This window comes from Phyllobates terribilis, unplaced genomic scaffold, assembly GCF_046119375.1.
Source record: "Phyllobates terribilis strain yellow unplaced genomic scaffold, ASM4611937v1 Scaffold_7__3_contigs__length_470593459, whole genome shotgun sequence".
NCBI lineage: Eukaryota > Metazoa > Chordata > Amphibia > Anura > Dendrobatidae > Phyllobates > Phyllobates terribilis.
Genome location: NW_027362767.1, coordinates 236,790,697 through 236,815,909, shown reverse-complemented (window position 1 = coordinate 236,815,909; position 25,213 = coordinate 236,790,697). Strand labels below are relative to the sequence as shown.

General features: G+C 41.0%; 1 protein-coding gene across 7 annotated transcripts in view; it reads right to left on the bottom strand.

Annotated features, from left to right (window-relative positions):
* LOC141154244 (uncharacterized) overlaps positions 1-25,213 on the bottom strand; it is a 150,535-nt gene that overhangs the window by 70,456 nt on the left and 54,866 nt on the right. For 6 of the 7 annotated variants that reach the window (XM_073639853.1, XM_073639852.1, XM_073639858.1 and 3 more), the window contains one exon: positions 12,209-14,569. In XM_073639853.1, the coding sequence (XP_073495954.1) occupies positions 12,209-13,921 (1,713 nt within the window). In that variant the 5' untranslated portion in view covers positions 13,922-14,569. Of the gene's footprint in view, positions 1-12,208; positions 14,570-23,032; positions 23,157-25,213 lie in introns of those variants that run through there. The other variant, XM_073639851.1, reaches the window with a different exon arrangement.

The window sequence follows — 25,213 nt, the reverse complement described above, 5'->3', positions numbered from 1 at the left end:
AATCCCAGTTTTCACTGCTTTAGATATAGCAGCGCTAGGAATATGGAGTCCTGTATAACCGCACCCACATCCGTCATTGGCAGCTTCCTGTGTGCATTGTCAACAAGCTGCTAATCGGGGGCGGGGTTACACAGATTATCTGGGCTGTCTGACACGTGACACCTGGTCCAGCAGTCAATCTCCTGCTGGTAAAACACTGATTGTTTTGAAACTACAGAATGCAAACCAACAAATGAGACATCCCTGAATTCAAGCACTTTGTTACTACATTATCCTCCTCTCAAATTAAATAGCAAAAACCCACTGACCGATTCCCTTTAACAATTCATTCAAAGAAGAAACCTGTGCTTGCAAGGCAAGTTTTTCTATGACCGTCACATTTGAGCATCAAAAAAAATATCTTGTTACGTCAATCACTCCTTGCAAATTGCGAATAATTAACCAGTAGCAGATGAAAAAGAGCAAGGATCTTTTCAAAAACTGTCAGCATCATTTCTGGTCCCACTATTGTCACCTGAGCACTCATACAGACGTCCGTGACGTTTCTCATAAAACGGTCTGAATTTCAGCAGGGTTTTTTTTAAATCAGTGTTTTATCAGTTTTTCTCATAAAAAAAGGAAAAAACTGAGGTTTCTCAAGCTCCTCCTATCAAACAGTTTGGTAAATACAGACAGCACACGGATGGCATCCGACTGCTGTCCCAATTTTTTAAATGGACCCACCGACGTGCATTGACTCGGATCAAAATCGGATACGTCGCCGCAAAAATACATGGATATGTGAACAGTTTCATAAACTATAATGGGTACAAGTGCTATCAGTGAAAAAAAACACAGACAGTACTCATATGGGGAAAACTGAAGTCTGAATTAGCCCTAAGATAAAAATAATTTTGACATAGCAAGGTGCAGATGGCCAGGCATTTCGAGCTGCAGGGAAAATGTTGTATTACATGGAAGCCATTTAGATAAATGTCTGCTCAGTTGATATGAGTAATTCGATATGAAAGACCTTGGTCCAGCAGCCACATCGGTAGTCCATGAAATGCAGACCTCCTCCATATTGCTTGGATCCTCCGCGTCTCTTTTCATTAGTAGGCCCATAGCAATGTCATGAGAGTGTCTTGCCACAACGATGATGGCAAGGCGGGCCTACTTATCAGAAGCAGCACCAGGGATCCAAACAGATAAGAGGTCATCTGCAGAGCTCATCCGCCAGATACGGACTACTGACTAGGCTGCTGGACCGGAGTCCAGCAAATCAATTCGCTCATCTCTACTGCCCTGGTAATACAAGGACGACTCGCAGCTATTAAAAAGGGAGGGTGCTCCTACAGAACTGCTCTACATTTTGGCTCAAAGAGTCCAAAGGCTCTAAAAGGCCAAATCAATAGGAGAGGTTTTCATACTTTCAAAATGATCAGGGCTGCCAACCTGATTTTTTTTTTTTTTTGGACAACACAATCACGGATAAATCGGGAAAACCATTATAAAGTCATAAAACTTATGTAAGATTGACAATATATGACCATAGGTGAGAATGCTAATATGAAGGCATGAGCAGCATTTACTGTAAAATTATGAAGTTTGGACACAACTTCTCATTTAAAGATTTTTCTGTATTTTCATGACTATGAAAATTGTACATTCACACCTAAGGCATCAAAACTATGAATTAACACATGTGGAATTATATACTTAACAAAAAAGTGTGAATCATCTGAAAATATGTCTTATATTCTAGGTTCTTCAAAGTAGCCACCTTTTGCTTTGATGACTGCTTTGCACACTCTTGGCATTCTCTTGATGAGCTTCAAGAGGTAGTCACCGGAAATGGTCTTCCAACAATCTTGAAGGAGTTCCCAGAGATGCTTAGCACTTGTTGGCCCTTTTGCCTTCACTCTGCGGTCCAACTCACCCCAAACCATCTCGATTGGGTTCAGGTCTGGTGACTGTGGAGGCCAGGTCATCTGGCGTAGCACCCCATCACTCTCCCTCTTGGTCAAATAGCCCTTACACAGCCTGGAGGTGTGTTTGGGGTCATTGTCCTGTTGAAAAATAAATGATGGTCCAACTAAACGCAAACCGGATGGAATAGCATGCCGCTGCAAGATGCTGTGGTAGTCATGCTGGTTCAGTATGCCTTCAATTTTGAATAAATCCCCAACAGTGTCACCAGCAAAGCACCCCCACACCATCACACCTCCTCCTCCATGCTTCACGGTGGGAACCAGGCATGTAGAGTCCATCCGTTCACCTTTTCTGCGTCGCACAAAGACACGGTGGCTCGAACCAAAGATCTCAAATTTGGACTAATTATATATATATATATATATATATATATTATATATAATATATATATATATATAATATATATATATAAAATAAAAAAGCCCCATATCATTACAGACTGTGCAGGGCATTATTGCTGGTTAGCAACCCTGCTATTGCCTCCAAGGAAGAAGGGGTTGTTGTCAAAGGGTAGGAGGAACCTTTGTTCAACAAACCGTAAACGGCCCATGACGTCCTTTTCTCCGGCTCCAGCACAGTATCCAGAGAACTGAAGTGCTCGGGCGAGGAATCGCAGTGCTCGGGCCGGCAACTAGCAAAGTGCCGGCCTCCAGCCCTGTAATTGCTCCTCATACCGCATGCACATGTACGCAGCATTCACTACTGAACGCTGCGGCGCGTGCAATGAAGGCTTAAGTTTGCCAACATCAGGCCATACTTTGTGGGTGGAGTCAGTGCGCTCTGTGCTCCAGTCCCTATGACAATAGCAGCAGCCCCTCCTGTGATGTATATGTCCCCTGCCCCCTCCTGTGATGTACAGGCCCCAGCATCTCCGGTGTGATGTTTATAGATCTCAAAAGCAAAAAAGAAAAAACCCACTAAAACAACAATACTTTATTGATAAATTTAAAATCCTATAGATTATACACTCCCAATTAAAAATTGGCGCAGTGTCGCACACCGCTAGGTGTTATAGTAGGTATCCCCAAAAAATATGATGCAAATATAGGGCATATATGTCTCTGTACTCACCCTTCAAAGATTTCTCTACCTTGCCGGGGTGTTTAGCACCCTAAATAAGATAAATGGCGCCCCCACTCAGCTGACCCTCATGAGCTCTATTAACACCCTACCACCAATAAATGCAAATTAAAACGTGCATACACAACAAATAATATGATATAGTGCACTATACTCAAAGCCTATGGATAGAAGTCCAGAAGGGCAATATCACAGACCCCTTACTTAACTAATGTTGTATATTGTATAAGATATACAAGGGACAATTCACAGGTCTTATGCAATACACATTATTTGTATGCATTATTAATAGTGGCAATAATCCCACAAATTCAACAATATCAGCCCCCTTGCCTAAGTAATGTTATAGATTGTATAGCATATACAGAAGACAATTCATAATATCTTATTAGCAAGTCCTATGCAATATACATGTCCATATGCATTATTAACAGTGGCAATAATCCAAAAGATTCCACAAATTTATTGCACTGGCAAAGGCCTAAAGACAAACTCAATAGATTTAGCTTCTGCTCCTTTACTTCAATGATGTACATCCACATAGCAAAAAGGAAGATTGTTCCAATCACAAGTGCAGTATAAATACTAAAAGATGTAAAATACAATATTAAATGGTACTTATCCCATCAAAGAGCACTGTCCCTGGCCCAAAGGGTTTCTCCCCACTGATTGTTGGGGTTCATCAGGGGAATACCAAGTGATCCACAATTCAGAGTCATAAACAAAAGGTACCATTAATGTGATATTACCACGGCTGCAGAGCCAATGCCACAAGCATGGGAGACCTGGTCAACTTCTCTTAAATAACTTCCAGGTGGTCGCAATCGAACCCTCCCCTCCATACACCTGTTCTGAACAGGTTGGGCACAAAAGAACCCATACCATCAAGTACTGCTCTGCTGTCAAATGGAAAGCAAATGCATCCCACAGAAGTGCCACTTTCAGGACCAGAAGTGATGTGTGCGGTTCAGCCGTGGACCGGAAATGACGTATGCGGTCCAGCCGTGGAACCAGGGCTGTGGAGTTGGAGCGGTGTCCATTTTGGTGGAGTCGGTATAAAATGGACCGACTCCAACTCCTAAAATACATAATAAATTGGGTACAGTAGTTCAATGCAGTTTGTGGGGAATATTTTTTCATAAGAATTTGGGAAAGTTATGAAATGTCCTATAAATGTCTGTCCTATTCCTGATCTAAGGGTCCAGACTTTTAGCCGAGATTAATCTGTGCTACAGTTAATTTATCACTTAAACATGAGCCGTGTATGAGGGAGTCTGAGTCGTGGAGTCGGTGTCATGGATATTGAGGAGTCAGAGATTTGGCTTACAGACTCCACAACCCTGCGTGGAACGCAAATCGAGCTCTGTGGACCGCCCAAATACCATACCTTCGAAGGCGACCTGGGTATATGCAAATTAATCTCATATTTAAAAGTGAATTTGATTTTTTATTACTAAAATATCCCAGGACAGCAACGTTCTATGCCCTTCCCAAAGTTCATAAGGGGTATTCCCCCTTAAAGGGTCAACCTTTCTGGAATCTACGTCTTATGCCAGAATGCAAGTATGTACCTTGACCAATTATTGAGACCTTTCATTATTGCCCTGCCCTCATGTTTAAGAGATAATACGGATTTCCTCACATTGAACAAAAGGGACAAACTGGCGTCCATAGACATGGAACCACTGTATAGCAGTATTCATCACACCTATGGTCTGTCAGCAGTAGAGTATTTTTTGAAAACATCTCATACCCCAGAATAGATTTTTTATCAAGACTACTTGAGCTTGTACTTCACCACAATTTTTTCATCTTTAATGGTAGGTACTACCACCAGCTCAGGGGCACTGCAATGGGGAGTCTATGTGCTCCCACGTATGCTAATTTGCTCCTGGGCTGGTGGGAAGATACTGTGGTGTTCCGGGATAAGGATGTCATCTGGTGACCCCGTATATTATACTGGGGACGATACATTGACGACGTCCTCATCCTGTGGTCAGGTGACAGGCCCTCTTCTGAGGCGTTTGTGCAATGTCTTAATTGCAATAACCTTGGTTTGGCCTATACATGCGAGGTGGGTGGTGAAAATATTCTCTTCCTTGAACTCATATCTAATGATGGTAATGGCTCTTTAAAAACATCAATTTATCATAAGCCTGCTGCAACAAACAGTTTATTAAGATGTGAAAGCCACCATCCCACATCTCTTAAAGGGGTTGAACACTACTTTTACATTGAGCGGCCGGGGTCCCGCATGTGGCACCCCCGCCGATCAGCTGTCATCGGTGCCGGCGGCCGAAAGTGCTCACCTGCGGGGCTCCGCCGTCAAGTGGTAGTGGCTGTCGCGGTGTACTGCAGATTCGACTCCCATTCAATTGAATAAAAGGTCGATGTGCAGTACACCGCGGTGGCCACTACCACTTAACGGCGGAGCCCCGCAGGTGAGCACTTCCGGCCGGCGGCTGCCGCCGGCACCAATAACAGCTGATCGGCTGGGGTGCCGCGTGCGGGACCCCGGCCGATCATACATTGATACACTATCCTATGGATAGGGCATCAATGTAAAAGTAGTGTACAACTTCTTTAAAAAAGGCATTCCTAAGGGACAATTCCTCAGGCTGCAGAGGAATTGTTAAAATTTTTTGGACTTTCAGGTACAAGCAAAAAATCAAGAGAGGAGATTTGTGAAGAGGGGTTATCCACCAGATATTATTGGGACAGCTTTTAAACATGCTTCAAGAAGAAATAGACCATTTTTGCTACACTCTAAACCAAAACAGAGTTCCGCACCAGTGATACACCTTATTGGGACCTACGATGACCAAACCGGTCAAAATCGGGTCATGAGGATTCTGAGAAAATATTGGGGAATTTTATGAACGGACCCGGAGGTGAGTAGATTTATTATCCCGACACCAAGTGTCACATTTAAAAGGGGAAAATCTGTTCGGGATCTGGTGGTCCGCAGCCATTTTTCCTGTAAAAAAGCGGGAACAACCCGGTTAGTAAACAGATCGGTTGGTACCTTTCGGTGCGGGAATTTCAGTTTCTGTCTCTTTATCTGTCCCTCAAAAACCTTCTGTAGTGCAGTGATTGGCAGAATTTACAATAACAGATGCTTAAACATGAGTCATGTATGAGGGAGTCGGAGTCGTGGAGTCGGAGTCATGGAAATTGAGGAGTCAGAGGTTTGGCTTACCGACTCCACAGCCCTGGTGAGTAGCAACATCATCATTACCACCTAACATCACAGCCACACCAAAGAGAAGCAGCTCCAGCCATCACATTAGGGGTGAGTTAATGAAATGTTTGACCTTTGACCAAATATAGCAGGATAAATTTCAAGTTGATGATTTTTTTTACAGCCCCAGAGTGATGGTATACATATCCAAATGGCCCCTGGCAGGAAATAAGTTCCACACCCCTGTCATAGGGCATCTTCAACAAGGCCTGGGTCTAGTATTGCATATACCCCGCTATTCAAGTGGAGCTAGCCATCATAACTCACAGATCAGAAATTGTTGGGATATTTTAGCTACCAACCATCAATGTCATAGAAAAGAAACCCCTTTGACTATAGATGCAATACATCTTTCATTAGGAAACTATGCCAACATTCCTATTAACAAACGTGCATGCTAATGGAGTTAAAAAAACACAAACAATACAGATTAAGTGCCTAATCACAATAAAACTGTACACAATTTTGGTATTTAAAGGCATGTTGCGTTTACTACACAAGACCTTCCCTCTTATACAAAGTTTTTTTTAACTGCACAACAACAATATTATTAGCGACGTATCAGGATCTATGTCCCTACGTCATGCCGCTGTAATATTACAAAGCAAAAACCTGCTGATAAATTCACTTTAAGATAAATGTACCTCAGTTTAGTGCTTTTCATTAAACTGTATAAAAGTAGTTAGTTTTCTTTTTGCTAATGCCCTTACTTTTAATATTGTGAGAGGCCTCAATCCAAATACATAAAAGTCCATTATGGAAGCTTAAAAAAGATTCTGTATATAAATTAAGTAAAGCTAATTCGTGGATGGTGTCCAAACGTTGTCATTACCTAGTTTATAGAAAAACAAACAGACTGCAAACTTAGAAAATATAAAAAGTTTACCTAAGATTTGTTTTAATAAACCAAGACTGAATGTGCAGTAATTTTCTGAACATGAAATAGTTTTAAGGGGTTATCAGGTTCAAAATGAAAAGTCTGCAATCACTCTGTGACTGCAGACTTGTGAATCCCAACAGTGCACGCACTGTGCGTTGCGAGGATTTGCGGTTGTCTGCCCTGGAAATGGGAATATTGAGCGAGGCCGCACCCTCTAGACGGGTTCTGCTCAGGAGTATGATTATCACATACTTGACCACCATTCCCAGGGCAAACAACGGCGAATTCTCGCGGCACACAGTGGGAGCACTGCGAGGATTCACGAGTCTGCAGTCACATGGAGTGACTGCGGACTTTTCATTTTAGACTGGACAATGCCTAAGGATAAAGCAGCGCTATCTACCTAAAAGTAGGGGGTATTTTTCCCATCCTCCTTCACATTACTTAAAATGAATGATGAATGTGCAGTTGAGGTCAGGGAGTGAAAAGATTCATGAGATCCGGGAAAGATTCATGAGATGTAATCAAAATCTGGCAAAATTATAGGATAATTTGTCAGGCCTATGAATGCCTTAAGACAAGTAATGATGTATAAAGGTCATTAATTAGGGCAGTGGAGAAGATATCTCAGGTTGTCCCTCTAGTGCTGCGCAACCATTCAAAAAAAGAGTATGTGAATAGCTTAAAGAATGCTTGTCTTTTTTATTTTAATAAATATATAAAATCTTATCTTTTCTCCTTATACACCGCTCCTATTGGACAAACAATCAGTAGATTCGGTTTTCAGTACCATCTCTATGCTGATGACACCCAATTATACACCTCTGCTCCGGACATCACCCCTGCATTACTACAAAAGACCAGTGATTGTCTTTCTGCGGTGTCTAACATTATGTCCTCCCTCTACCTAAAACTGAATCTGTCAAAAACTGAACTACTCGTATTTCCTCCCTCCACTAACCTACCTGTGCCCGATATTGCCATCTCCGTTTGTGGCTCAACCATTACTCCCCAGCAACAAGCCCGCTGTCTTGGGGTCATTTTTGACTCAGATCTTTCCTTCACTCCTCACATCAAATCACTCGCTCATTCATGTCATCTACACCTCAAAAACATCTCAAGAATCAGGACGTTTCTCACCTTTGACTCGGCAAAAACTCTTACTGTAGCTCTTATTCATTCTCATCTTGACTATAGCAACGCTCTACTAATCGGTCACCCTCTTACTAAACACTCCCCTCTCCAATCCGTCCTTAACGCAGCAGCCAGGATCATATTCCTCGCCAACCGCTACACCGATGCCTCTTCCCTGTGCCAGTCATTGCATTGGTTGCCCATCCAATATAGAGTTCAATTTAAACTTATCACTCTTACCCACAAAGCGCTCCATGCTTCAGTACCCCCCTACATCTCCTCCCTTGTCTCAGTCTACCACCCTACACGTGCCCTCCGTTCTGCAAATGACTTAAAACTAAAATCCTCCATAATCCGAACTTCCCACTTCCGTCTCCAAGATTTCTCGCGTGCTGCGCCAATTCTTTGGAATGCATTACCCAGGACAGTTCGATTAATTCCCAATACCCACAGTTTCAAGCGAACCCTAAAAACACATTTCTTTAGACTGGCTTATCGCCTAAACACACTCTGTCCGTCCCAGTTTTCCCCCATATTAAAATCTTCTTCAACTTCAGGTTCATACCAACCATGCACTTAATAGCCTCTGTCAGGACTGTACACATACTTGCTGGTGACCAGTCCATGTATTATTATTTATCCTATTTAGTATATCAAGGCTGCATTATACAATATATGTACTTTTTACCGTTTGTGTCTCCCCCATTTCCTCATAGACTGTAAGCTTGCGAGCAGGGCCCTTACTCCTTTCGATATGAGATGCTTATTCTGTATTGTCTGTATATGTCCCCCCTAAAATTTGTAAAGTGCTGCGGAATATGTTGGCGCTATAAAAATAAAAACTATTATTATTAAACTATTATTATTATTATAACAAAGTGCTATAACAGATACATATATATGTATTACAGAGCCCATAAGTACAATAGGGGGAATTCATCAAGACGGTCATCTTATAAGCCATTCTTGATCAGAAATCTGTAGGAACAAGATGCACCAAATTCAATAAAGGGAATCTGTCACCAGGGTTTTGCTACCTAATCTGAGAGCAGTATAATGTAGGGACGCCATGATACCAGCAATGTGTCACGTACTGGGCTGCTTGTTGTAGTTTTGATAAATTCACGGTTTTATCAGCCGATTATCATCATTAGAGGACTAGTAAACCTGATGCCATGTAGTCCTTCATATTCATGAGCTCTGTGTAATCCCACCGCCATCACTGATTGGCAGTTTTTGGCCTATGCTCAGTGTACATAGAAAGGAGCCAATCAGAGGTGTGGACGCCGTTATACAGAGCTCAGCATTCCGAGAACTGGTAGATCTACAGCAGATAAAACTCTTATTTTATTAAAACTTCAGCAAGCAGCCCAGTAAGTGACACATCAGGGTCTCTGCCCCTATAACATGCTGCTCTCGGGATGTGGTAGCAAAATCCTGGTGACAGATTCATTTCAAAAAGTGCATGCATCTTAAGGAATTTGGCTCAATTTTTGTGCTACCTGTGAGCCAAACTGAGAAAAAATAATCTCCAGTCATGGGCTAGAGTACATTTTTCCTACAATTTCATGGCACATTCTAGTGTAAATTTTAGGGAATGTGTTGTGCCATTTAAAAGTGGAAGAGTTGCTGTAAAAAATGCCAAAAAAATCACTTTGTGTTGCACAATAACTAGCACTATATTAATGTCACTTTTCTCACATATACTTTTCAATAAGTTTCATGAGGACATGCCCAGTACGAGTCTGAAACGGTGTTGTGCTTATGAGCTTTGCAAAAGGCTGTTCACACTGTAATTTCCAGTGTGTTCATGTTTCTGCTTTGGCAGTCTGTCTAAATCCCTAAAAAACAGAATTGAGATATACCCCTAATGGAGCCAGTAAGTTAAGTAAGACAAGAGTACGAAATTTTGGGCTTTGTCTTTTCTGGTGGTGTCCATCTTTTCAGAGCACGAAAACATAGTATAATACTGTGCCCATCTACTACGTTCTTGTGCTAGTCTGAAAAGACAGACAATGCCAGAAAGGAGCGCATACGGTCCCTGTCAGGGGCAGAAATCTGAATCGTTTTTTATGGGTTCAAACAAAAGCTATGAGCTGAGACATGAAGTACAATTCCAACTGAGAACAGTCCCTAATATATATTGATTTTTGTCATCCTGTTTGATATGGGTTTTATCTATTGTAATAAAAAGAGAAGTATGCTTGAAGCCATTTGAACATGGGAATGCACCAAAAGGATACCATGAGTGATTTTTTTTTCTCTATTATATTGACTTACAGGGTCCATTAAATGGCAAGCCAAGGCCAGATGACGGCCATTGATTTCACCCACTGAGATTACATGAAAAGATATCACGAGCTAAGCAAGGGGAGTATAAGTGCAGCATTTGAATGAGGTAGGTAAAAATTGAGCTCACCCTTAGATGAAGTTCACAGAAGCGTATAAAAATTATTATCCTATTTTCATCCAGAAAAAAAACAGACGATTATTCATCTGTATGGCATCCATTTTTATACATTAAAAAAAAAAAAGCTTTGAGTTTAGCGTAGGGACTCGCAAGCATGAGGACCCTTGACACGGGTTGTGAGCTTGCGTATTTTGGCCAAAATATCAGCCAATACATAATATATATATATATATATATATATATATATATATATATATATATATATATATATATATATATATATATATATATATATATATATATATATTACACATAGGGTGTCTGTTCTCAGATAGTACTGGACAGGCCATCTAATCTACTAGTATGGGCGTAACTAATAGGCTGTAAGCCAGATACTGTGCACCACCCATGTGTGAACAGCACCCTATACAAGCCTTTTTGTGTGCAATTCTAATACTAAGCAATCACCCCCTCCATGAAATGGTAGGTTGTGAGTGTTTCATCAGTATTTTGCACCTGTATTGCTATATTGTTATATGGGTTTGCTGTATCCTGGTAGTTCACTAGTTCTGAGATCTTGCAGGGAAACACTCTTGCCTTTCTTGCTGTGCTTTTTTCTTGAATCTTGGGGGAATTTTAATTCTTTTTATTGTGGCTTTGCTTTGAGTTCATTTTTCTACATTAACAGATATTAAAACTTTCAACAAACGCAGTTTCCTATGTTAATGTATACGTAAAAATCAGATTCCATACAGATGATCTGCATAGGATAAAATTATTTTTCCCCACCCATAAACTTGAAAAGGCGAGTCTCATCTGATATCCAAAAGAGACTAATGAAGGCTGCATTTTTTTTATTCACGCGGACAATTGGTCCATGTAAACAACAAAAAAAACAACGCTCATTTGAACAGCCCTATTGAATGATATCGGTCCGAGTGCTGTTAGTTTTTTTCACAGACCAAAAATGTCTTTTCGAGACATACATTCATTACCAGAGGACTTTTGACAAGTGATTTAAAATGTCACTCATCAGTAATGTATGCATTGTTCCCACAAAAAGGGATGTTCACTTATTTATAATTGTTTTTTTTAGTTAGCAGAGTCCCTCAAAAGTAAGGCCAATCATAGGCGTTTCCGATTACAGAAACCCCCGTCAATCATCTGTAGTTTGTGGGATATCCCATCAAAAAATGCTAAAATTCCCCTGCAGTACCACCACAGGGGAAATATAACATTGCATAGTGCCAATGAAAATCAATGGGCAGTCTTTACAATGCTTCAATCATTGAGAGACAGACCGAGACAAAAAAAAGCTACTAGTTGTAGCTCTCTGCTCCAGGTTATTCATAGAGGTTTTGAATAAGAGCCTCTCGCCTACTAGAGTCTTCTCTAAATGTGGATTTTTAAGCCAAACAATCCTGTTAAACACAATATGGCCTGTAAGTCACAGTAAAGTTTTCAGTAAAAGTAACTGTACATTACTTCTAACCTTTAGTTCTTCCTTGAGATCTGTGTGGCCCACATCCTCTACCCCCAAAAGTTTTTCAGCACCATCATGTTGTTCAGTAGAAACTTCCAAACTTCTAAAATGATCAGTTTGTGTTGGTGAATAGGTATCAGTGCTTTTAGATGCTGTAGGTAAAGACATGTAACCATCCAAACAGGGAACAGTGATGTCATGTGGCTTCACGTCTCCATCTATAATAGGGCACTGTTCTATTGAAGTGTCCTCATTTCTCAGAGACGCTGATTTTGACTCAGTAATGGCTTCTTCTTTACTTTCAGATAGTGGAGTCTCTTTGTACATAACATTGGTCTTGGTATCTGATACCGTTTCACAGTTTATATCCAAGTTAAAGTCCTTATTTTCGGACTTGATACTTAAGCACTGGAATGAATGATCTGGTTTTTCTATACTATCTTTTTCAGGTTTTTTTTCTATACTATCTTTTTCAGTTTCTACCTCATCTTGTGGCACAGATTTATCAGTCAATTCTTTCCGTGAATCACAAATATCACCTTGCGACTGCACTTCTAGATCGTGACCGTTTTCTACAGCGGTGGATTCGGAATTAAAGTCAGATGTAAAGCTTTCATCAACTGAGTTTTGCATCTCAGCCATTAAATTGCTTGAGCCTTCCGTTTCCCCTCTCCTTGCTTTCGGTTCTTTATTTTTAATGGCTTCACATTTAATTTTACCATCATAGCTATTACACACAGCTGGATTTTGTTTGCCATTGCTTTCTCTTGTTGACATATCAGAGTTCGCTGTCTGAAGAATTGTAGCTATCTCATCTTTTTCGATTTTATTACTTTTACTTATTAAATCATTTTCCAGAGATTCCATAAGACCCAACTCCACGGAACAGGAATTGCTGTCGTCATCAGAATCTATATCTGAAGGCGTTTTGCTATCTTCTTCTAGAGTGTCTCCCGAATGTTCGAGCTCTGGCTCTTCAAGGACCATATCCAAAACTGGAGATATATTTCTTAACAGTTTAAAGGATTCGGAGCGTGACTTTTCCTTATTAATGTGCACATCTAACAATTCTTCCTCCTTCTCTTCCTTAATGTCTACTAGTTGCTGTTTCCGTAGGTGCATTTCCAGTAGGTGTAAAACATCAGGGTCCAACTGATCTGAAACATATTGATGTCTCTCTTTCCTGTGGTCAAGACGATCTCTTGAAGACGAAAGAGAATAATCTAAGTTATCATCTTCACTGCTTTCTTCTTGCTCGGATAGATTCTCCTCTTTGACAAATTCCAGTTTATGCGAAATAACCTCTGTGTCATAATGTGATCCCAGTTTTCTACATTTCGGAATTTGAGGCATACTTTTTCTCTTACCGTTTCTGGTACTTTCAGTTCTTGAGAAACCTACCATAGTAGTTTTGGCTGGAAAATCCAAAGAATGATTTTTCAAGGCCATACCAATTTCCGAAACTGTACTATTGGTCATTATATCAACATCATCAAATGAGGTTGTGTGTGTATTGGTCTCATTATCACATTGACTATTTTGTAAGTCCTTGGCGTACGCGTTTGTCGGGCTCATTGCTTTGCTACAGTCTCGAGAGTGTATGTTGTTACATAAATCAAAGGATTCCTGAGATTCTACAGATGTATCAGCGTTAACCTCAATCAATTCGACAGGCAAAGTTAAGTCACTGTTCTTATCAGCAGGAATCTTAGAGGCAGACATTTTCTTATCCTTTAAGTTATCTTGTTTCTGGCAGTCATTTCCTTTTATCCTCTCACATAAGCTATTGGTTGTGTAGCATTCCTCTTGATCCGCAGGATGTTTGTTAAGATTTTACAAATCTTTTTCACAGGGGTCATGCGGTGATGAAACTGTGTCCATCTGAGACTCTTTTTGCGAGATTTCACTATTTGATACATTAATGATCCATTTTATGGTGTCACTTTCTAAATTGGATTTTGTTTCCCTGATGCACAGCTCTCCCAAAACCCGTTCCTTGATTTTATTAGAAAAAATTTCGGAGTCACGTACTGGCTTAAGTGTCCCATTAAATCTTTCGCTCTTGCTCTCTTAAAAGGGTACACAAAATAATTCCTGGTGTCTGTCTGCTGATACTTGATCTTTGATTGCTGACAAACCCCTTGAAGTTACAATCCTTTAGGTAATGAAACATTCTTGCTCCGAAGCTCCCTTTTTGCTACTAGTAAGGTCCCTGGACTGTGCAATCTCTTCCAATTTTAAGTGGTCACTTGATCGCACCTTTTCAACAACGGACTGATAAGTCACACTTATTAATAATATTTAATAAAATGCTTCAGGGATATAGATCTTCGGCAAGGTCTAACATTTTTCCATTGAAATAATGATTATCTAAAATATAGAAAAAAAACATAAAATAAATCAGGAGAGAACATGCAAGTATGTATGAATCGCTGTACAGGCATTGAAAACTAAGTTGTAACAACATTATGGATAATTAAGGCTCTGTTCACATCAGTGTCTTATTTTCTCTTTATAATGGAAACCACAATGCAGCGCTGGACACACTGTACGACGGATACCAATGTAAAAAAATTATGTTATCATCCGAGGCACATGTGATGACATCCTATTCCAGTCCACTGACCACTGCAGCCAATCACAGGCCTTTACTGTCAGGTGACCAAAGAATAGAATGTTCATTGCTTTGTGTCTTTGTATCATGTTTCTACCATCCCTTAATCCTTTACATTTTTTTCTAAAGTTGGTCAACCCTTTCAATCCATTTTTAGCAGGAAAATATTTCATTCAATCATACCAAACTAAATTCCCAAATTCTTCATTCTCATCCTATTCTTTCCTGATATATAGCAATGTTCATCTTTATTCAGCTTGCCAAAGATCTTTTCAACAGATACTTGACCCCTCAGCCACATGTACAGTATAAATATGGTGGATCTATGCTGGAATAGCAGTAAAATGACAATAGACGGTCAACTGAAAATATCAGAGTCACGTCTTTATTGTTATAAATAGTGAAACATGAAAAAAAATCTTAAATGTAGTTTACTAAATAAATAAAAACACAACTTGATCCAGAATAACAAAAGTTATGACTCTTGAAAGGCAGGGACAACAACAACAAATAAAAATTAAAACAATGGCTGCATCTTCTGGGGGTTAAAGAACTAGTAAAATAGTATCCATCTGGGCTTTTGTAGAAATATAATTTACAATGCATTCCCACCCAAAAAAATGGGCAAATTATAGTGATGCAACAGAAACCATAAATTTGCCTTTCACACAAATTACAATTTTATTTTTTTTTTATTTCTGGAATAACACTCAACGAGTCGCCAATATGTATTATTTATTTTTGATATTTTTATTACACTAATTTTTCATGCAGGAAAGAGCAGATTGTAGAGACATTAGGCCTCATCTATCAAAATTCTCCACTGGAAAAACAAATTTGTACTGCCCATTGAACACCAATCAGAGTCCAGATTTGATTTTTCTAAAGCAAAATAACCTCCACAGGCAGATTAGCATTGGACACGGCAAGTTTTTTTGAGGGTTTCATCCGAATCTTCCAAAAGTCATAACTTTTTATTTTTTTCATTGTCGTAGTCACATGAATTATTTTTATTTATTTTGCATATATATTTTTTTTTCAATGGCATTATTTTGGTATAAATAAACCTTATTGGAACACATTACCTCTTTTGGGGATAAAAAAAAAAAATCTAAAATTCCACAAATTCCTTTTTAAAGCATTCATCACCATGCTGCACAGCCCGTGGCTTTACATGGTTGACAGCTTAACTGAAAGATGCCCCAAATGCTTAGATGCCAAAGTCACTATTGACTATGGTATTCAAGTGCTTAAACGGCCAGGACTGTAGGTCTCTACGATCCCAGCCATCATTGTTGAAGCCTTGCTATGTAATATTACGTCCGGCTCCTGCTGTGGAAGGTGTGAAAGCTCCTGAGCCCAGCAGTTCTCTCAGCTTTATGTACAGAATATTGCAGCAAGACGTGATGAAATTAAATCTTCATCTGTGAATTGTTAATATGGACAATAAGAACATTATTTCTCGTTGGCAGTCTCCATAAACCATGCCCAATTGGTACCTGTAAGAGTGCCCATTAAACAATGTGACTGTAAATTAATTTATAGCAAAAGAGGTGTAAACTTTACCTTTATACATATATTACCAACTCTCGTATATTTTAAAAAATATATTAATTTTGTAAATATTTAATTAAATTTCTAGGTGACTGCACTTGATGACTAGAAATTGATGTGTTGTTTAGTCAAACTAGTTGATCAATCAGTTGTATGAGCCCCCAAAAATACCAATAAAAAATACAAGTCACATCACAAAAAAGAAGCTAATGTTAATATGTTGGGTTAAAAAATATACCGTATTTTTTGGACCATAAGACGCACTCCCCCCCCACCCCCCACAAATTTGGGAGGAAAATGGGGGGTGCGTCTTATGGTTCAAAAGGAACTTGACAGTGGTGGTGGAGTGGGATCGGCGGTGACAGTGGCAGTAGGTGGCGGCGGCAACAACGGCAGCAGGTGGCGGCGACAGCAGAAGAGGTATCTGCCTGGGAGCCGGGGCCGGTTTCTTGCTGTGAGCGGCTTCCGGTGTGCGCTGCCATCTTTCTGAAGCTGATCTACAGGAAAATGGCCACCGGAACCGGCGCATGCGCTCTGCTACGCCGGCGGCCATTTTCCTTTACATCTCAGCTTCAGAAAGATGGCCACGCGCACCGGAAGCCGCTCAGACCGCTCTGCCACGCTACTCACAGCAAGACACCGGCCCCGGTACCAGGCTCCAGGTCCCCAGCCACCACTCACCCAGGCCCCAAAACCCAGCGCCAGCCACCACTCACCCAGGCACCCAAGCCCCCAGCGCCAGCAACCAGACGCCCAGTGCAAGCCACCAGACCCCCAGCCCCCCACTGCAGGCCACCAACACCAGGTCGCCAGGCGCCCAGCCCGAGGCCACCAGCGCCAGGCCCGGCTTCCTGAAGGACCTTGCCTCCTGTGTCCCCCGCTACACGGCCCATCCAGGTAAGATACCTATTCAGACTATAAGATGGACCCCCATCTTATCAAAAAAATTTTTTCCTATTTTCCACCCCAAAATTTGGGGTGCGTCTTATGGTCCAGTGCGTCTTATAGTCCGAAAAATAGGGTACAATGCAAAAATGTTAGGCAGGTGTAAAACAAAAAAGTTGCAAATTGAGAATGCATTTTGTTAATTGATAAAAATAAAAACTATTAACACTAGCAAATTGAATGCACAAAAGAGAAATTTAAAAAAAATCAATATTTGGCGACAGCCCTTTGCCTTTATCACTTCTTCTAGGTACACTTGTATATAGTTTTTGAAGGAACTAGGCAGGAGGCTGTTCCAAACATCTTGGAGAACTAACCACAGATCTTCTGTGGATGTCACTTGTGCAAATCCCTCGGTCTTATCATGTGATCCCAGACAGACTGGATAATGTGGAGATCAGGGATCTGTGGGGAACATATAATCACTTCCGGGATTCCTTGTTCATTCTTCTTTCACGACACAGATCATAGAAATGGTAAGACTAGTTATACTGCATCAGCAAGTTCTCTCCCAAGCAAAGATTTCAAAGCAGACTGGGAGTTTCAAGATATGTTGTTCAAGCTCTCTTGAGGAAGCAAAAAAAAACAAAAGGGGCAACATTGAGGACCATAGACGCAATGGATGGCCAAGGAAACTTTGTGCAGCAGATGAAAGGCACATCATGTTTACTTCCTTTCAAAATTGGAAGATGTTCAGCAGTGCCATCAGGTCAGAACAGGCGGTAAAAAGTGGGACCAATATACAGTTTGGAAAAATCTGGAAGAATTGTAGTCAAAAAGCCATATCTCTGACATGGAAGCAAGACCAAGTGATTCAATTATGCATAAAAATTTAGGAACTGGGGTGCAGAAAAATGGCAGCAAGTACTCTGGACTGAAGAGTCCAAATGTGATATATTGGCTATAACAGAAGGTAGTTTGTTCGTTGACGAGAGGTGCAACAATGAGTGATTGCAGGCAACAATGAAGCACAGTGGAGGGTCCTTGCAAGTTTGTGGCTACATATCAGCAAAAGGAATTAAATATTTGGTCAGGAATAAAGGCGTCTTCAACGCTGAGAAATATAGACAGATACTTACTCATCGTACAATACCACCAGAGAGGCATCCAATTTGCTCCAAATTAATTCTGCAGTAGGACAACGACCACAAACACACAGTTAATGTCATTAATAACCATCTTCAGGGTAAAGAAAAGGAGTCCTGGAAGTGATGACCCGGCCCCCACAGAGCACGGATCTCACATCATCCAGTCTGTTTGGGATTACATGAAGACAGAGAAGGATTTGCACAAGCCTCATACACAGAAGATCTGTGGGTTGCTCTCCAAGACATTTGGAACTATCTCCTTTAAAATCTGTGTGCTTAGATCAATGGCTGCTCTCAAAGGCTGGTCATACAAGATATTGATTTGTTTTACATTTTTCTTTTGTTCATTCACTTTGATTTTGCTAATTGATAAAAATAAATTATTAAAAGGAAACCTGTCATCTGACTCATGCTGCCCAAACCATGGGCAGCACGAATCAGAGTCTGGTTGCATGATTGCAGCCGGATATATTTTTCTTTGAAACGCCAGACTCCGTCATCCTGCATGCAGTTTGGACAGCATGAATCAGATGACAGGTTCCCCGTTTAGGCTGCGTGCCCACTATGCGTTTTTCAAGCGTTTTTGCAGCGGAATTTCCGCAACGATAACGCTTAAAAAACGATTGGTAATACGTGTCCCATGATCCCCAATGTTAATCCGCATGTGCTGAGCACATGCTGCGGAAATTTCCGCTGCGGATTATCATTGCGGAAAAATACGCAGCATGCCCATTAATTTTGCGGACACGCAGCGTAATTGCCGCCATTGACTTGCATTGAATCGCATAATATCCGTATGAGCACATGTGCACAAGCGGATATTATGCGATTCAATGTGCAGATGGTACCCGGGTCTGGAGAAGAGGAGACTCTCCTCCAGACTCGGGTACCATAGAACCTGTTAAAGAATTTAAAATAAAAAATAAAGATTATACTTACCTTCCGATGGCCCCCGGTGTTTTCTACGCTGCGTCCGGTCTGTTGTATGGGTCGCGGGGGTGTGAAAGGACCTGTCATGACGTCATCAGCGGTCGCGTGACCTGTCACATGACTAAATGACGTCATGGCAGGTCCTTTCACACCACCGCAAGCCATACAACAGACCGGACGCAGCGTAGAAAACACCGGGGGCCATTGGAAGGTAAGTATAATCTTTATTTTTTAATTTTTTACCATTTTTTTTTTTTTTAACTATTACTTGCTCACACTATATAAATCCATGCCGGTTGCATGGATTTATATAGTGTAATGAAGTTGTCAAGCACTTTTCCAAGTGATGCTAAAATCGCTTGGAAAAGCGCTTGATAACCCGCATGCAGAAATGCATGCAAAAACGCTTGACAAACGCTTCTACCTGGCAGGAAAAACGCATCTAAAATCCACATGCGTTTTTTCCTGCTAGGGAGAAGCGGAAAAAATATGCCGCATTTCTGCATCGTGGGCACTTAGCTTTAATACTTCAAAGCATTCTATTTTGCAGCATTTTTTTCCACACTTGCCTAAAAGTTTTGCGCAGTACTGTATCTTACATGTCTTAGAATGGGCAAAAAAAAGGATTTCTTCAGAACTTTTTCTTCTAAAAGAAAAAAAATCTTCAAGATTTAGGGGGAAATATAATCCTTTACTCCAGGATTATACAAAATACAGATTTTTTTAAATCTTTCCTAATGGTAAATTTATATTAGTACTATGATTACCTACAAGTATTAATTTGTGATGTATAACAAATTACGACAGTTGGAAAAAAATAAACAATTACCATATTTTTTGGACTATAAAACGCACTATTTTAGAGGAAAGTGGGGGGGTGCGTCTTATAGTCTGAACATATGTTCGGCTGTGGGGGGGAGCCGCAGCGGGGAATGAGCGGGGCACAGGAGGCAGCAGCCACCGCCTGCTGCAGCCTATACTGTGCCCGCTATTAAAGAAAATTAATATTCACTGCTCCCCCTCATCCTGGTATGCTTGGCACCCCCTGATTCCCGTCGCGCTGCACAGAAAAAAAACAAAATTATACTCACCTCCATCGCTGTGTTCCGCTCTGTGCTGGAATAGTCACTGCTCCCCACGCCGGGGCTGCGGGCGTTGGAAGAAGTGACCGTTAATTCTCCCTAATAGCGCGCACACTGTAGTCGCAGCGCGGCTCCTGCTGCGCTCGGCAGTCAGCGTGCCTGCTATAAAGTCTATGAATATTTACCACTCCGGGTGTGGTGAATATTCATAGACTTTAATAGCAGGCACGCTGACCGCCGAGAGCAGCAGTAGCCACGCTGCGACTACAGTGTGCGCGCTATTAGGGAGAATTAACGATCACTGCTTCCCACGCACGCAGTCCCGGCGTGGGGAGCAGTGACTATTCCGGCACAGCATCTCACTGTGTGAGGGCGCATGGCAGTTACGCCATGCGTGGCTCACCCAGTGAGAACCCTGAGGAGGCAGAGAGGGACACAGCGATAGAGGAGAGAGGAGGTGAGTATATTTGTTTATTCTTTTTCTGTGCATCGTGACGGGGAACAGGGGGTGCCAAGCATTCCAGGATGAGGGGGGCCATTCATACAAGGATGAAAGGTGCCATACATACCAGTAAGAGGGATGAGGGGGGGCATACATATTGGGATGAGGGGGGCCATGCACACAAGGATGAGGGGGGCCATACATATTGGGATGAGGCAGGCCATGCATACAAGGATGAGGGGGGCCATACATACAGGGATGAGGCATGAGGGGGGCCATACATACAGGGATCAAAGGTGCCATACATACCAGGATGAGGGGGGCATACATACAGGGATGAAGAGTGCCATACATACCAGGAAGAGGAATGACGGTGCAATACATATCAGGAAGTGTGAAGAAGGTGCCATACATACCAGAATGTGTGTGAGGGGGAGGGGGGGGCATACATACCAGGATGAAGGGTGCTATACATACCAGGAAGAGGGATGAGAGGGGGGGGCATGCATACCAGGATGGTCGATTGGGGTGCCATGCATATCAGGATGGGGATGAGGGCCACGTATAACAGAAAGGAGGGAGCCATATATACCAGGATGGGGGACATTACCCCTATAACAGTGTCAGCAGCAGACCCCCTCCCCCTTAACAGGACATCATGACCACATTTTTTGCTTAATTTTTTTTATCTATTTTCCTCCTCTAAAACCTAGGTGCGTCTTATGGTCCGGTGCGTCTTATAGTCCAAAACATAAGGTACATCACCAACAGTAACAAATTCTCATATTATTCATATCACTGTTAACCAGATATGAATCACAGAAAATAGAGAGTAAAACAAGACTTGAGATGTACGCGGTAAGTCATCACCAGTCTCATTTAGGTATTGCTACGTAATACAGGAGATGATTCATTTTGGTGAATAACAGATGCATCATCCTTTATGTCTGCCCTACAAGAAAAGTACATTTCCGCAGGACTAACAGTGACAGATTCACAAATGATACAAATATTCTATCCCTCAGGCAACAATAAAGTAATGTATTAACATTTACTAGTTTAAACTTTTTTTTTTGTTTTTAAATAGGACAAAAAAATTAGGGAATACCAAAATTTGATTTTGCTTAAATGCCTTTATTCACTTTATGTGGCCACACATCAGATATATATGATTAAGTAGAAGTTTGGTCCATCATCATCCTATTCAGACTTCCCCATAAACATGCGTGCTCAGTTAATTCAGTGGGTACAGAAAGACACCGATAGCATATCTCCAAAAGGAAAAAGATTGGGTATGTTAAACTGCAACAGTACCCCACAATATTCCTATTGCTTATAGTAGCATTCTCCCAATCAGCCTTGGCCAAAACCTCAGAAGTGACCCCCAAAAGACTAGCAACAAAAGCAGTCACAATTACAAAAATGCTTGGATAGGGCACGAAAAACAGGCAATAAATTATGGTCACGTTATAGAGATGAGCAAACAGATTCCTAGGACTCTGGTCCAGGGATCACGTTAGTAGTCCATGGCCAGCAGACTAGATCCATGTGAACCTCCTCCTATCTGCCAGCATCCCCAATGCCTCTTCTGATTAGTAAGACCGGCATGTCGTCATCTTTGCTGAGCAACGCATGCATGGCGTCACTCCGGGCCCACCATGTCATTTTTTTAGGGGTTCTCTACTGGTAATACCTTTGATAACTAGTGACTTAGAAACATTGTTGGCCATTCTCAGCTTAGAGTACATGACAAATTGCATATTATTATTCTTCTTATTTTTTTTTAACCATCAATATAAAAATATTTAGATGCAAAAAAATATATATATATATATATATAGATTGTCGAAACAAACATCAGTTTGAGTTTGTAGTTTTAAAAATATGTATATTTTGCAAGAATTTATACAGAAAATCAGGTACTGCCTGCTATTATTACAACCGACCGCATGCAAATATTTTCCCCCAAAGGTTTCAATTTTAGATTTCTTCGTTACAGACATTAATTCAATAACCCATATCTAATCTCTCAATCTGCGTGTAAATACCAGGCAAAAGGGGGTTAACACAAAAGGGGCTTGTTAGTTCTCTCGGAGCTAAGTAACACGTTATTTTCAAACCATCCGTGCTTTACATGCAATTAGACATTCACATGAGCAATGGCAATGTGGAAATTACCTGCACAAAATAACCCTATTTTGATGAGGATTCTGTGGAAAATCAGAGGCAGTAAAGTTTGAATGTTATCGTGCAGACGGGAAGTGTGAAGCCAAGCATCAGTTAGACGTAGGGGGAAGATCTCAATGCAGCCTGGGGTGGCATTTTTATTGTGCTTCTGTTGAAAATCTGTAGTTAAGGGATCTAATACCCTTTTTACAGTCTAGAATGCAGTATCCCTGCACTGGAGCATGTGTACAAGCTTTTCTGAAGACAAAGGATGTTAAATGTCTCAGGTCATTAAGAAGTTATTTTTTTTGTACACCCGCTCACAATGCTTTTGTTTCTGCTGCTAACATTTCCTTCCTGGCAAAGCTCAGCCCTGCTCCCCACACAGCTTGGACACGTGATATGCTGCTCTCAGGCCTGGAACACAGAAAATGACCTCACTCTTCATTACTGGGTCTCTTTATCATCAGCTATAGGATGAAACACTGATTCTACAACCCACAAGTTTTGCCTTTAAGCCATCCAAAAATTGTAAGAAAACTGCAGTGCACTGATTTTTATTTTCTACTATGTATTTTAAATCACACAGCCTATTCATATTAAATTAGTAATAATGTAATAAGTGATTATACAGCTCTGTATGTTAGGCTACATTCACACGCCTGACTTTTTTCTCATGTGTCATCCTAGTTGCACCCGTTTGTTTTTTTAACACTGAAGAGATGTTTTTTTTTTTCTTAAAACCAATAAAAAAAACATTTAGGTTTTTTTAATCAAATTAATTACTAAGCAGCGGATCCGTCAGACCCAGCAGCAAATTGGAAAGCGTTCTGATTTGGATCAGTGTTTCACGGATCCCCATTGACTACTATGACAGAGTCCGATCCGCAAACGCTGATCAGAATAAGATCTGCTGTGAGTCTCATGGATCTCATAATCAGATCAGTGATTTTCACAGCTGTGGGTATAAATCTATGAAACACTAAGGGTTTGTGTGCTGTCTGAGAAGAAAAAAAAACATCGGACAGACGGATGTGTGAATGTAGCCTTGGACCTCATTCAGAAGTCTGTTTTTCGCCGTGCAGGTGCTACCTGTGTTTTTCACAGATAGCACTCGTACCTGATAGTCTATGGGGCCATTCACATGTTCGTGATTTTTCGCAGTCCAAGGAAACAATTGCAAAGACGTCAGATTTTTATACGAGGGTCGAATCAAAATTGATAATGCAAGTGTATGGGTCTGTGAATAAAAATCGGACTGCACTCGGATGACATGCGAGTGTGGTCCGATTTTCACGGATTATTAAAAAGGAGAAGGTGGAGAAACTTCTTTTTTTGCTTTCTACATGTATGAGAAGAACTGATGACACTCCGACCACACTCTGATCAAAATAATCTTTCACGTTCATGAGAAAAATAATTGTGTGAATGAGGCCTTAGGCTGGATTTACACAGACTTCAGACTAACCAGATGTATATTGGATATTTGGTCCTGACGCACGCACATTTTTTGTTACCTGGGTTCGAAAAAAAAACATTAGTCCATCAAGTTTGTTTGTTTTTTTCAAAGCACATGTTTTCCTATAGATAAACCCATGGAAGGGGGCATGAAAAACACTACTGACTATACTAGAATTGGTTAAAAAAGCAAAACCATGGACTCAAGAAATACTCCAAAGGAAAAACACAGAACAAGTATGTGCAACACGGACGTCCGAAAGAGGTCTAAGACCGATAGATGGATAGATTAACATAATGGATGGATAGAGAAACATAAAAGCCTGATTTAATCAATAGGTCAATATCTGACAATACTTTCCCTTTCAAACAGATATATTGGAAAAAGGGAAAATTGCAGGACTGGCTACATGTGCTCATCCGCATCGTGGACGAGAACAGGAGCTGCGAGTATATCATCCATAAGCAGGACCAGACTAGTGCATAGTCCATGTGAAAAATCATTGGTGTGCACTGGCACACTGATCGGTTGAGCGAAAGGACAACACATTGACTGAAAGCCTTAGTTACTTACCGGTAACGGGATTTTTCGGAGCCCATGACAGCACCACGTGAGAGAGAGGATCCGCCAATCAAGGACAGGAAACCTACAGGTTAAAAAGGGCGGCCTTCTCTTTCCGCCTCAGTTTAGTTAACAGAGCATGAGAGTACTGCCAAGGTTAGTTATAACAAAAC